The sequence below is a fragment of the Notothenia coriiceps genome, unplaced genomic scaffold (genome assembly GCF_000735185.1).
Source record: "Notothenia coriiceps isolate Sejong01 unplaced genomic scaffold, NC01 NC01_scaffold00014629, whole genome shotgun sequence".
Classification (NCBI taxonomy): domain Eukaryota; kingdom Metazoa; phylum Chordata; class Actinopteri; order Perciformes; family Nototheniidae; genus Notothenia; species Notothenia coriiceps.
Genome location: NW_011347330.1, coordinates 45,636 through 59,124, shown reverse-complemented (window position 1 = coordinate 59,124; position 13,489 = coordinate 45,636). Strand labels below are relative to the sequence as shown.

The following is a 13,489-nucleotide window of genomic DNA, read 5'->3' as shown; positions in this document are numbered from 1 at the left end:
CGGGTACGAGTTAAAAATAGGAGAATCATAATGTCGGATTTTACTACAACGATCGATCGTAGGTCGAATTTTCAATCGATTGTAATCCGATTATATTTAGATCATGAATCGATTTATTTGGTAATATTTATCAGAGACACAGTAACCTAGTTGTAATTATACCACAACCATTTAACAAATGTATAGCCAACTAAACTTTAGAAAGCAAAATTATTTACTTACCATGTCAGAAAGTAACTTTGTTGTGGGCGTGTTGGAGCAGTGGTTAGTGTCTTCGACTGGTATACGGGAGGCCTGGGTTCAATCTGCACGCTTTGAATAAAAGCAGCTGCAAAATACCTCTACCTTGATATTCTCCACGTGCAGAGAAGTAATTATACTGAGCACGTACCTAGCAGATGTCATTACTGTAGTGTCTTTTAAATTCAGAGTGGATTATTCAATGTGTAGAATACATTTTTCACCCCAAATCCATAGGTTAAATTTGACAGATCAATATTTCAGGGTTAAGGAGTCATTTTGACTCAAAACTAATGGCTGGGATAGATTCAGCACCCCTAAAAAACCATAGTTAGACATCTCAAAAGTCACTTTTGGTAGAAAAAATGTTTTCACTATTTTTACCCAGGCCCTCTGGGCACCCCAACTTTGATTGGCTCTCAAGGCGATTCCCAGAGGATTTGGCTGTGGATAAATTGGGAGATGTTACTAGACACCTATAGGGACATATGGTAAAAAAAGCTATTGGTAATAAATTATTTCACGATATGGCCAAAAAAATACCTAACTTTCCCTAACTACAAATCTGTCACAAAAGTATTTAACTGCTAAAATGTACTTTCCATCAATGCTCTATTCTCACACTCCCTCTGTAAAATAAGGCACCTGGTGCGTGTGACTGCCCTCTGCTGGACGCTGAGAGAACTCTCATGATGAGTCAACTCAAACATCTCATTTATTTGTTTAACAACGATGGGGAGAAGTTATGAAGAGCTGTGCCTGGCTTCTGGTTGCCTTGGAAACTGAATGGAAATGAGAACTGTGAAAGGGTATACTCTGTGTGTGTGTATTTGTGTGTGTGTGTTTATTACCAGGCGAGAGAGTCCCATTGACAAAAAAAAGAGTGCAGATTAAAAAGAGATAAAAAAGTTATGCGGATAATCAAAATGTGTTCATCCATGTGCGTTGTAGCTTAGGACTCACACTGGTTGGAAATGTGAATGTCAGATAACAAACCTCTTTCTAGCTTTTTAAGGTCAAATTTGCATTTTTGCATTAGTCATAATTTACTTGAACCAATATTTAAAGGCAGAAAGAAGAAAAGGAAATAGCCAGGGATAGATAATGAAAATAACCTGAACATTAATGAGTTAACAAGTCTACGGATAATTTGAATGATGCAAATATACATTGAAATACTTGCAATCAAAAGCCAACAGTAAACATTAAATAACTTGTATTAAAAACATTTAATAAAATAAATAGAGACAAAAAAGACGGAAACAACAAACCAATTGTTCGTCTATAAGTTCATTAGTTATTTAATTTCACTGCAATTACTTATTTCAATGCAAAAAAAGTGCATTTATTAGTGTTAGAGGAAATGTCTAACCTTCGGTGTCACCGAGTCCAAGTGAGGATTTCATCGCGTCTGTGCCATTGGGGATCTTTCCACTAAAGAGAGAGGCAACAAAGTTCTGGAATTTACAAAACTACACAATGCATGTATCCAAAAAACATTAATAACACATCCAAAAAAGTGAGGCTAATAATTGTGAAATAATTGTTGAGGGAAAGCTATCACTAGGATTGGAGTAAGGAAGCACCACCAAGCAAAAACCAATAGGGAAGAATTGTGGAAGAAATCTTTTTGATGGAAAAACTGACATATAAATTGAGATTGCAAGAAACGCAACTCAACAGAAAGTGGGAAAGATTGACTCTATACAAGACTCAAAACAAAGACATTTGACTGGAACAATAGCTAATAGTTACATGTATCTTCAAGAATATAATAACATGAAGACATAGACTAGCCTTTTATTTTATTCGTATTTTGTACTGCCTTGCTGGCCTTTTGTTACATGATTGTTATGTTGTTGTAACCAGCATGTTAATACCATGTATAATGTGTCAATAAAGATTTAAATACAAAATAGTGTTGAGTAAGGTGACTTACAATCGAGGCACCTGGAAGATGGCACTGTCCACCTCGTTTGTCTCTCCTTCTTCGTCCAGCAGGCTGTAGGCGCTGCCGCTCAGGCCGCTGTCCAGAGAGGCGGCTGTGACCGGGGCGTCTCCGGATCTGTAGCTGGAACGAGCTGTGCAGACACGACCACACCATCACCACAAAGAGAAGGGACACAAACTGCACCTCTGTCGGATCCAAGACTTCAAAAACTAGGTCCAAGAAGCATCAGTTCATGTCCGTAGCAACTAAAACCCATCATTATCAGCCTAATACTTCAAATCATCTGTAACAGGGAGCTTTGTTTACACTTACAGTAAAGAAGACTGGATTGTAATGAATAGCACACAAACAATGTGGGCTAGCTTTAAGAAGCACATGAACAAAGTGTGTAATATTTTCTCTCAGACATGGACAACACATTTAAAGCTTTAACATGAAACACAGAAATACATCCAGAGAAACCACATATATATGTTTATGCACAAATAGACCACACAAGAGGCACGTAGACCCTGCTGACATGTTAGTTTTTTACATGAACTTTTAATAATAATCTCGATGTTAGCATTAGTTTAGCTTAAAAATAAATAGAGATCATTAAAGTTTAAAGGATGTTTAAGATTGTACTACATTTTTTTTAAAAACCTGTATATTTGCAAGATGTTTAAGAAGTAAATGTTTGACCAGGCAGTGTGATAGAGTATGAATGATGTGGGATGTGGTGCAGAACAGAATCCATGGCGACACGTTTTCCTGTCAGGCCACGCAACACGTCGTCCATACCAGAGGAATGAAGCAATGGGGGGGGGTCGTGGGGGTGGCACATTGAATCAGACAGACATTCATTTCCTGGTTCTAGTGAACTGTGTTGGTGGCCGTGGAGAAAGCGTGTCTCGCTGCATGGATCTCTGGTGAGTGTGACTCCCTGGCTCTATATATTAGACTCTCTTTCTGCAGGTGTGCGTTAGTAGCATCTCATGTTTCACTCTCCCCCTGCGAGGAGACTCTGGGGGGGAACTCTCACCTCCGATGCTCTGCGGCCTCTCTTCCGACACGGCTTTCCCGAGGGTCAGGTGTCTGCCGTCTGTTCTGCTCCCATTGGCCGAGACGACGGCTGGCAGGGCAGGCAGCCAATCGGACTGGGCTGTCTGAATGGTGAGCACGCCTGCTACGCTGTGCCTCTGCTGCCTCAGAGAGAGGCGGCCTCGTTGGCCTGTTTGTTTTTCGGCAGGTCAGGTGTCAGGGAGGTCAACGCCAGGAAACAAAGGTCATGGGGTCGACGTTTAAGATGGAAGGAGGGAGGAGCGAGATGGAGATTCAGAGAGCGGTTTATCTTCACCATGGAAACCAGCTTGACTGTCACATCACATGCAGCCACAGTGTGCGGTGCACATTCGCCCCTCCTGCATGTCACTAGGAGGCGGGGTGTGCAGCATCTACTGAGGTGCAGTGTGAGTCCCATAGNCATGATGAGTCAACTCAAACGAGGCCTTCAAACATCTCATTTATTTGTTTAACAACGATGGGGAGAAGTTATGAAGAGCTGTGCCTGGCTTCTGGTTGCCTTGGGGCAACCAGAAGCCAGGCACAGCTCTTCATAACTTCTCCCCATCGTTGTTAAACAAATAAATGAGATGTTTGAAGGCCTCGTTTGAGTTGACTCATCATGAGAGTTCTCTCAGCGTCCAGCAGAGGGCAGTCACACGCACCAGGTGCCTTATTTTACAGAGGGAGTGTGAGAATAGAGCATTGATGGAAAGTACATTTTAGCAGTTAAATACTTTTGTGACAGATTTGTACTTGAGTATTTCCATTTAATCAAACTGTATACCTCTACTCCACTACATTTCAGAGGCAAATATGAAAGTTTTACTCCACTACATTTATTTTGACGCTCAGATTTACTAGTTACTTTGTACATAAAAACACATGATATGATGGTATAATGCAGAACTGTACTACTAATCCACACAGTATTTTAAATATCTACATTTGGTCCACACTGACAACTACAAACTATTATAATAACCTCTTACATGTTAGTGATAAAACCAGGATATTTAAAAAAAAATACATAATATAATACTTTAAAAAGACCCCTTCTGCAGTACTTTTACTTCCGAAACTAGTACTAAAGTACATTTAGCTCATAATACTACTGTACTTTATAATATTTTGAAATGGGCCATTCTGTATAATGAGTACTTTTACTTTGTGTACTTAAAGTACATTTTGATGCTAACAATTTTTGAACTTTTGCTGAAGTGACATCTTGAAATCGAGCCTTGAAATGTAGTATTTTAAGACCCTAGTATTTGTACTGTGTACTTTCAGGTAAGTCCCAGGTGATGGGGGAGATAAAGATCGCTCTGAAGAAGGAGGTAAAGACGGATGGTGAGCAGCTGGTCCTCGAGATTCTTCAATGTCGCAATATCACCTACAAATTCAAGTCTCCGGACCACCTGCCTGGTAAGAGCAAACACAACACACACACTTATTGTCATTTAGCTTGGATATGCACAAGATCTCAACATGCACGACTGATTTCTCCATCTTTTATCTTCTTGTTTCCTATTCTGTCAATACTTCTATAAAGACTCTTCACAGCATTCAAAGAATATTATATGAGATACATATTATTTTCATAATTTGACAGCCGGGAGGCCCACACTGCCCACACTGTAGAAAAAGACAGGCATCTGACATAGCACATACATCCTTGCCAGTTTCTTTAGTTGCAGATCCTTTGGTGTCATAATAGTGTCTTTCAGCCAGCATTTCCTTTACCCTGTTCCTGCCCAGATGGATACTCCAGTTAACACCCAGGATGGAGAATATAAACGTTATTACTGTAACTCCTGTATCTGTAGTTTAGAAAATCAGCAGCACCCTGAGTCAAAGCTCTCCTGTCATATCAGCAGATTAGACGGTACAATATACTGTATTTAGATTTCATGTGAACTGGACTTGGCGTTGACAACAATCCCTGACTTGTCTTCCCTCAGCGTAGCCGCCCACCTCTCCTCTTGTGATATTTACATCTTAATACCCAAGCTGCCTGCTACTTGTTTAATATGCATTGGTTAACAGATTGGATATGCAGGGAAAAGTCCATTGACAGTAGAGAAAAATGTGGAGCAGTGACTCACAGCATTAATTCTTTATTGTTGGCTGTGTGCAACTGTGACTATTTTTAAAGCTGCTGTGTAGACTTTCTGCTGTATGTGTTAAGTGGCCATGATTCTCCAATAGTAATGACCATAGCCCATTTTAAACTATGTGTGAAGCAAAAGAAAAAGCACAATTTGATGAATGGGATTTTTTTGTACATAGACAAAAATGGCAGAAAGACATGAAATAAATACCTGTGCTGTAAATGTAGAAACATGAAACATGATCATTTTAATAAGGAAACGTACAACTATAAAGCTTTTGCTCAGCCCAATGGGCTTCCCCTAGGCCAAATCACATTACTTACTATGTTGTGTGTGTATTTGTGTGTCCACAGATCTGTATGTGAAGCTCTACGTGGTGAACATCGCCACTCAGAAGAGGATCATCAAGAAGAAGACCAGAGTGTGTCGCCATGACCGGGAGCCATCTTTTAACGAAACCTTCCGCTTCTGTATGAACCCGGCCGGACACTCGCTACAGGTAATGCTAATCCAGTCCTTATTACAGGCACACACAAACACAGCAGGAAGAATATAAATCGTTTTAATAAGGTCTACATTAACTGCTTAAGAAATGCTTATTATTTTAGTAGAGTTATTTGCTTTCATGCCGTGAGTTAAGTGTTTCTTAGCCCTATTCTCCAGGTAGGACTAAAGATATTTCATGTTTTCTTCCAGGTGAAATTTGTATTTCTATATTTACTCCGTTTACAAGATATACATGGTGTATTGGTAGGATAATATGTACCACCACATATGGTTCAATGTATTGTATTAAAAAAAAATCATCGTGACAAAATATTTTACTGTTCTCAGAGATGGATAAAGGTAACAAAAAAATGATCTTTGCACATTTTTGTTTATTTTTTTCCGTTTCTTGTCCCCACAATTGTTATTTTGTTCTGCCCCTGTAACACTGTGCTTGGACCCCCCTGTGGCCCCCCTCTAAAAGACTAAATCTATGATAATGCAATGTGTGATAGTGTTGCAGCCAATACTGTGCTGTAACCTGGGACTAAGATAACAGGAATGTTTTTTTTTTCATTAATGTAATTAAATAAATTGAAAATAAGTTACTGAAACAAATTCTGTTACTAAAGAAAATACTAACACATATTAAGAAATTAAATAAAAACAATGTTTTTCTGCATAAATAATGTATTTATTATCCCCAAACTGCATTTATGTTAATGGTAAAGTAAGTAACTCAAGTTGTAACTCAGTCATTAACACAAATGCTGTTATTAAAACAAAAACCAGTGATGGTATTTTACGTTTTTTGTGCGCTATGACTTAATACTGAACTGAAAAAGTTTAAATCTTGAACTCTGTCTTTGTCTTCTTTGTCCAGCATTTAACATGCCCCTCTCATTCAATAACTATCCCCCAGTTAAATTGGTCTGACCCGCTTTTGCCCCTCTGGGCTTCCGTAGATACCTAGAACCAGGAGACTACTAGCTTAGCTTAGCATAAGGCTGGAAACATCTAGCAGAAAATGTATATTCCTTTAAACATTCACCAATCTCTTGTTGGACCTGGTTACTTCACGTACTCAATCATTTGACATATTGTTTGTTTGTTCTTTCAACACCAGCTGTTCCTGGTGTCCAATGGGGGCAAGTTTATGAAGAAGACCCTGATTGGGGAGGCCTACGTGTGGCTGGACAAAGCGGACCTACGCAAGCGAGTGGTGAGCTGGCACAAGCTCCTCGCCAGCACCGCCCAAATCCACTCATAGACAGAAACTCCACCTAAAAAACTCTCATTTGGGGACGCTTAGGTTCAACATCTGTCACACTGATCCACTCCGACTGGATGGGTAAAGGGTGGTTTGGGCTTGGGAATATTTTGTTCAGGGCTCTGAGATTTGGAAGATGCTTTTGTTCATAAGGGCACCTCTGATGATCGTTTCTGTCCTGCAGGAGGGTTGGGGGGAGTAGTGATGCATTAAAGTTTACAGGAAGTACAGTGTACAGTAGTGAAGCCAGGGCTGAGGAGAACACAGGTGCTGAGGTCAGAGGTCAAGCACGGAATCAACCAGGTATTACACTCTTTAATTCACTACACACACACACACACACACAATTATTCACGACAAGTTTGCACACTCATTCACGCAGAAGAGACATTGTAATTCTACAGGGAATGGACACACTTCAGATTTATTTATGTAGATGTTTTATCCATTCCTTCATTGCTTTATTATGAGAGTTTTATTGATTTACAAAGCATTTTGGGAATGAAATAGTGAAGACTCTGCTGCGGAGACCTCGTATTTATTTTTGTATTAGGATATTAGTGTAGAGTTCTATCATTTGTCTTCTTCTCAATTATTTAAAAAAGAATCTATCCTGGGAAAGAAGCATAATATATTTTATAACACACACTACCTAGCATTCCAGTCCAAGAGAAAAAATAAATCTCAGAAAGCATGAATTTATTATCTCCTTGTTCACTTTGCACCCCATCTTTTCTCTCCCTACAGTAAGTGTAAACACAGTGGTATCAAATGATGTATATTGTTTGATGATGATTAATATGGATATATAATTGGATACTATATATTGTGCGCATGAGTCTATCTATCTGGTATGCATTGCCACATGTTCTGCACAAAAAACAATCACCTCTAAGGTTCACTCTGTACATAGTGAAGTGTCATAGCTGGAAATGAATTATAACATAATAGATAGATATATAGATATCTTTATCAAAGACAATGGAGTCTTGATGATTGTGACATAGAGCTTTTATTTACCCATGATGCCCCTTAGAATGTGAGATGTTTACCATATGAGATTTTATTCTTTTTCTTTGTGAGATCCAGGCACATTACGAGTCTTATATTCGCCCTGCTTTCATTCATAGGAGCAATCAACCTAACAACGCGCGCTTTTGTGGTATTTTGCACTTTTTTCTGCTTAGAATGTAAAACCGATGTCATCGTCCTGCTAAACATTTGAGATGATTTACCTTACAAGGGCGGGAAGTAGAGAGGTAAAGTAAAGCGATGAAAATATCTGGAGATATTGTAGCGAACAAAAGACAAATGTGCCGGGAACCATCCACGAAAAAGCACTATTACCATTCTAAGATACGTCAATGCTATCGTTGTAGCATGTTGATGTTTTGTCCCAGTTTTTGTCATATACGTGTTGTCTTGTTATTGCCACTTCCACAAATTGTCAATGTTGTGTCTTTAAAAGTCCATTATGTCTTAGTAAATGTCCTACCATGTGCTATTTAGGGGGGAAAGAGGTAGGCTTCATTTAGCATTTTCAGTCCAAATTAGCAGTAAAAGTTGATATATGAGTCATATGCAACATCTTCTGAATAAAGGTGGTAACTGCATCATGACTCAGCAGGTAGTTGAAAAAAGAGGAAGCTTTTATCTTGATTTTTCTTTCGCACTGTGTTTTCATGCCCTCCATGAAACGCTTAATCCTTTAATATCATTTCTATACAAATCTTTTATTTATTGACTGTGAGACTATTTTATATGTTGTATTATATTTGTTTACAGTTCATATCAGGTGTACATAAAAGACAAGTTGGGAAATTTGTTTTTATACATACCGTATTGTTGTTTACAAGGTTCAGAGGGCCTGGTACTCAGAGAACTAACTTTGTTGTCCTTAACACACATACGGACATTAACATGCACACATCCTGAATTTCACAGCCGGGAATCAAGATAAGAAAAGATAACATACCCATTTAAACAATGCACTTTTTTTCATGTTCTCCCCCTTTTGAATAGTTCATTTTAAGCACTTGAATAACTGAAATGTTTTAAGGTCAGTGTGTGGTTTTCTTATTTTCATACCTGTGTTTTTGTGTAAAGCATCTCCAGACCAGTCCATGCATGTCATAGGCCAAATTGCATATATCTTCTTTTAAGTGTTGTCTGTCTAAAAATATCAACTTTTAAAATTTCTCGAAAAAGATGAACACACACACACACACACACACACTACGGACGCACACACACACATGCTATCTCTCTATTTCCAACCTTGTAAATACAAAGCTTTTTTATACTGGGGTTTGGGGAGCAATAGGTCTTTTAGCAGACTGAAAAAAGGTGTGTAATCATAGAAGTAAAAGGAAGTTGTTTTTTTCTCTTGATCAATGTACAGCGGATAGACTGAGAAACAACATTATATCTGTTTATAGGGACAGATTTACCCGACCCTTAACACCAAACACTTAAGGTTTACCAGAGTCTAACTACACAGAAGTCTATCTTAACTCGAGCAGTTGCAGGAGAATTTAAATGTGCTCACACTGGATGTTGCATGTTTCGTTGGTGGTTCATACTATTTTTGTGTCCAGATATTATTAAAGAAAAAAAAAGAATGAGGTAGTGAAAGATATAGAACAAAACTGTCGTAGAGAAGGAAATTATGAAGAAAAACCTATTAAGATTATCGATGATGTATGCTGACTGTACAAAGATTATGCTTGTAAAACCCGTCTGGTTTTTCACTTGTAAGTAAACAGAAAAAAAAATCTACTGTCATGGTTTTGTGATTGTATACAGGAGGTATTGATAAATTATGCAAATTGTGCTGTAAAAATGGCTGTTGCCCCATGTCTAAATATTAAATATCAGTACAAAGGAAATGCTGTTGGGAATTGCATTATTGACAATAACAGTTTTAAAAAAAATGTGTTTTATCTACTTTTCAAAGCTGGTTAATGCATTGTTGTATTGATGCATGATGTAACCACAGGTTGGCGCCAATGGCTTTCAATTTGAGTCCATGGCCGTGTCTCAATTTAGGGGCTGCACCCTTCGGAGTACGCAGAATACGCGGTCCACGGAGGACCCAGCCCTCGTAGACCATGTGCTACCAAGCAAGCGTCCACCCGCGGCCCATGTGTCCTTACAGGGCCTTGCACAGCTGCAATCAACACAGGTGTTTCCACTTATTGGTTGATTACACCTCTTCTCAGCTCTGTAAGATGTGCTTGTGTGTTTGATTGACAGCTCTCCTCTCCTATGGCATCTCTACATCCATCTTCAAGGTAAGAGGCGGTCTAATTTGCACCTGCTGTGTGTAAAGGGCCTTAATCCTCAATTATTTATAAATATGTCTATGATTTATACACAAAGGAAGACAAAAAGATCTAAGAATTTGCCCACATTTCTTACAGATCAAACATGGTTGTATTTCTTGCCGCTTACACTGTATAAGAGGTAAGGCCCATGTTACTAATAAACTTAACAAGTGGCCTGGTATGAGGCTTGAGTGTGTTTAGTAAGCTAGCATCCATAATATAGATACAATGTTATTGAAACTAAATGGAATGCAGCCCAAATTGATTTTGATGGTAACATTTCTGCTTTTTTTTGTACTAAGACATGTATGACTAATTTATTAAATTGCTCCTGGTGACCAATGATGTGTGAATGTCTTGATGAGCAGGTGGCCATACCTCTGTTTTTTTTAATTGTGAATGATGACTTGTGTTGTAAAGCGCTCTGAAGGGTTGCAAAGACAGGAAAAGGACTATATAATTGCTGTTCATTCACATAGGCCGTTTGACAGGCTTCATTTCATTTTCTCATCAGGGAGAAGCGATTCAGCCGGCCAATCACTTGTTGCATTGGCAAAACTTACGGTGTACATTTCTAAAACCTGGCTTACACTCTTTTTTCATCACTAAAACCACTGCTGTTGCATCTTTCTACTCTACATGATTTCACTTTGGCATTTATTTAATTTCCTGTTTGAGCTGTGTCAAAAAAAAAAGCACATTTTATTTGTTTTATTTGACTCAACTAATGGGTGGTCTCCCCTTTTCCTTGTTCTCTTCCATCCTTCTACTTGTTAGCACAACAGAAACACTATTCTTCAAGGATTGTTTCTGAAGGTTTGAGAGCATATGCTTTCACTCACTCCGTACAAATAAAATATGTCCTCTTTGTTGCTCTAGTAAGTCATACAGTATAAACTCAGACAGAGTATATCCTCCTTCTTGTGTGTACTTTTAAAGGTGTTTTAATTAACCCAGGTTTAGCAGTCTTACTGTAACAAGGCTTTGAAAATGTGTGTACTGTGATTTGGTGGAATCAGACATTTCAACATTTGAAAACAATGTTCATTTTTAATAATGATATCCTGTATTGATCTTAATTATGTATTTGAAAAGCTTTTTATTTATTTATTTGGCGATCAGAATTAGCAGCAAGATGCTATTTTACACTCCTAACCTCCGTCTAGAGACTATTTGTATATTCTGCGTACTTGTACATGTTTTTTATACACACTTTCAAGTTTTGGTTGAAATATGAGGGCGAGTAGTTGCATAATTCTTCCTGCAGGGGGAGCGACGGACCCATTGAGCAAAGTGACCCAGTATTCTCTTTCTGAAACACAAAAAATATTGTGTGTGCATATGCGTGTGTGTGTGTTTACAGACAGCCTGTGGATAAATCATGTTTGTGAGCACCTGCTGGGCGGTCACTCTGCAGCTGCAACTACAAACCACCTGCTTCTGCCTGCTGAGTCTGTCAGAAAATACAAATGAGATGGATAATTGATCTAAAAACACATACCACCTCAATGTCTACAAATATCAAAAACATTATTGTATGCCAGGCAAGATATTCAGTCTTTAATGTAGTTCATCAACCTAGCACTTGTAATCTGTTCTCATCCTGGACCCTACATGCGTGATTCACTCCTCCTGCTCTTAAATGGAGTCCAGACGACTCTGTTGTGTGAGATCATATGATGACTTGGTACTCTTCATCGTGATGATCTGGTGTAATTATAATCTGTGCACAGACACCTGTCGCAGACACCATAAACGGCTGTGATAGCTGGGTGAGGCTCAGTGAGTCTACACTGTATATTTAAATATAGAAGTCATTTTAAATATAGAAGAGCCTTGAGGTCATGTCACAAGCTTTATTCGGATATTCAACAAGTGGAACTGTATATGTTTGAGAAGATTTAATTATTAAGTTTGACACGTATCTGGAAAACCCCTAACCAGAAACAAAGATTGATACCACCCTGATATGAAACTGAAGTTTGTTGACTTGGCTCAGTATAAAGAATAGGAACTGATGGACAATGTTGAAAATAAAATGCTATTTGCATCCGGGTGACTATAGTGAACAACACTATTTGAAACCGGGTAAAAATTGTGAACAATATTATTTCCACCCAGATGACTATTACCAATACCATTTGCAACTGGACTGTGTATGGCAACATTGCTGGGCTAAATGTTAAAAAGCCATATTTTTAATAATTACATTAGAATGTCATTCCTTTACAGGCTATACTGCAACATACACACACCTTTTCAAATATAAAAACGTTTGCATTACTTTAAAAATGTATTTTCATTGACCCGTACTTGCAATCTTGCGGGAGAGAGTGAAAAGAAACTATAAGTGTATCATAGATATAATGATTATTTTCATCAAGACCGAGATTACAATGATTTATTATGATTAATAATCAATGGTGCAAGTGACAAATTATGTTAATACACTTAAATAAATAGACACATCTAATGCCAGGCTAGCTCATTCCTATTGTTTCAGCTATTGTACTAAGCTAAGCCAAGTGACTGCTTACTGTAGCTCAATATTTAGACGGATACAAGGGTTACCAAGGAACAGAATAAGTGTATTATTTCATATGTAGAACAAAATTAATACATGAGGTTATTACTATGCCCTCTTTTAAATTACTCATTTCATCCATCTTTGAAAAGAGCATTGTGATAATGCATCTAACTTTGAGAGAAGAGTGCAAATTCAAGGGCAATATTTTGTTGATTTCTCACGTGCTTCTTTCTGAAAATGTTCACAATTTGATCAAAGGATGCCAGGCTCTCTCTGCACGATCCCGCACTATTCTCTACACCCTTTCTGTCTCCCACTCGTTTTATGTTCCCTGTGTAGTCTTTCATATTCAGCCTCTCCATCTCTCCTCTCTCCCTCTCTGTTTCTCATGGATCCCTCAGATCCTTCACTTCTAAAGATGTGTTTGTTGCCCTCTTTGCCTTCAAAGATGTGGCCTGCGTCACACAGGGGCCTAAAACGTCCTGTGATACACCGAGTGAGCAGTGAGGCTGATCACAACGACAGTGATTCGGC

At 38.4% G+C, this 13,489-nt stretch overlaps 1 protein-coding gene and 1 long non-coding RNA gene across 2 annotated transcripts; one reads left to right on the top strand and one right to left on the bottom strand.

Annotated features, from left to right (window-relative positions):
* Positions 1-1,599: 1,599 nt before the first annotated feature.
* On the bottom strand, positions 1,600-3,649 carry LOC104948580 (uncharacterized). Its single transcript, XR_798709.1, has 3 exons — positions 3,216-3,649; positions 2,180-2,321; positions 1,600-1,674 (listed from the first exon to the last, which is right to left on the bottom strand). It is a non-coding gene; the product is annotated as an uncharacterized lncRNA (long non-coding RNA).
* An 880-nt stretch (positions 3,650-4,529) lies between these two features.
* LOC104948579 (protein piccolo-like) lies at positions 4,530-9,986 on the top strand. The gene is made up of 3 exons (XM_010774781.1): positions 4,530-4,660; positions 5,700-5,845; positions 6,959-9,986. The coding sequence occupies exons 1-3, from the start codon at positions 4,540-4,542 to the stop codon at positions 7,100-7,102; spliced, it is 411 nt and encodes a 136-aa protein (XP_010773083.1). The 5' UTR covers positions 4,530-4,539; the 3' UTR covers positions 7,103-9,986.
* Positions 9,987-13,489: the final 3,503 nt, after the last annotated feature.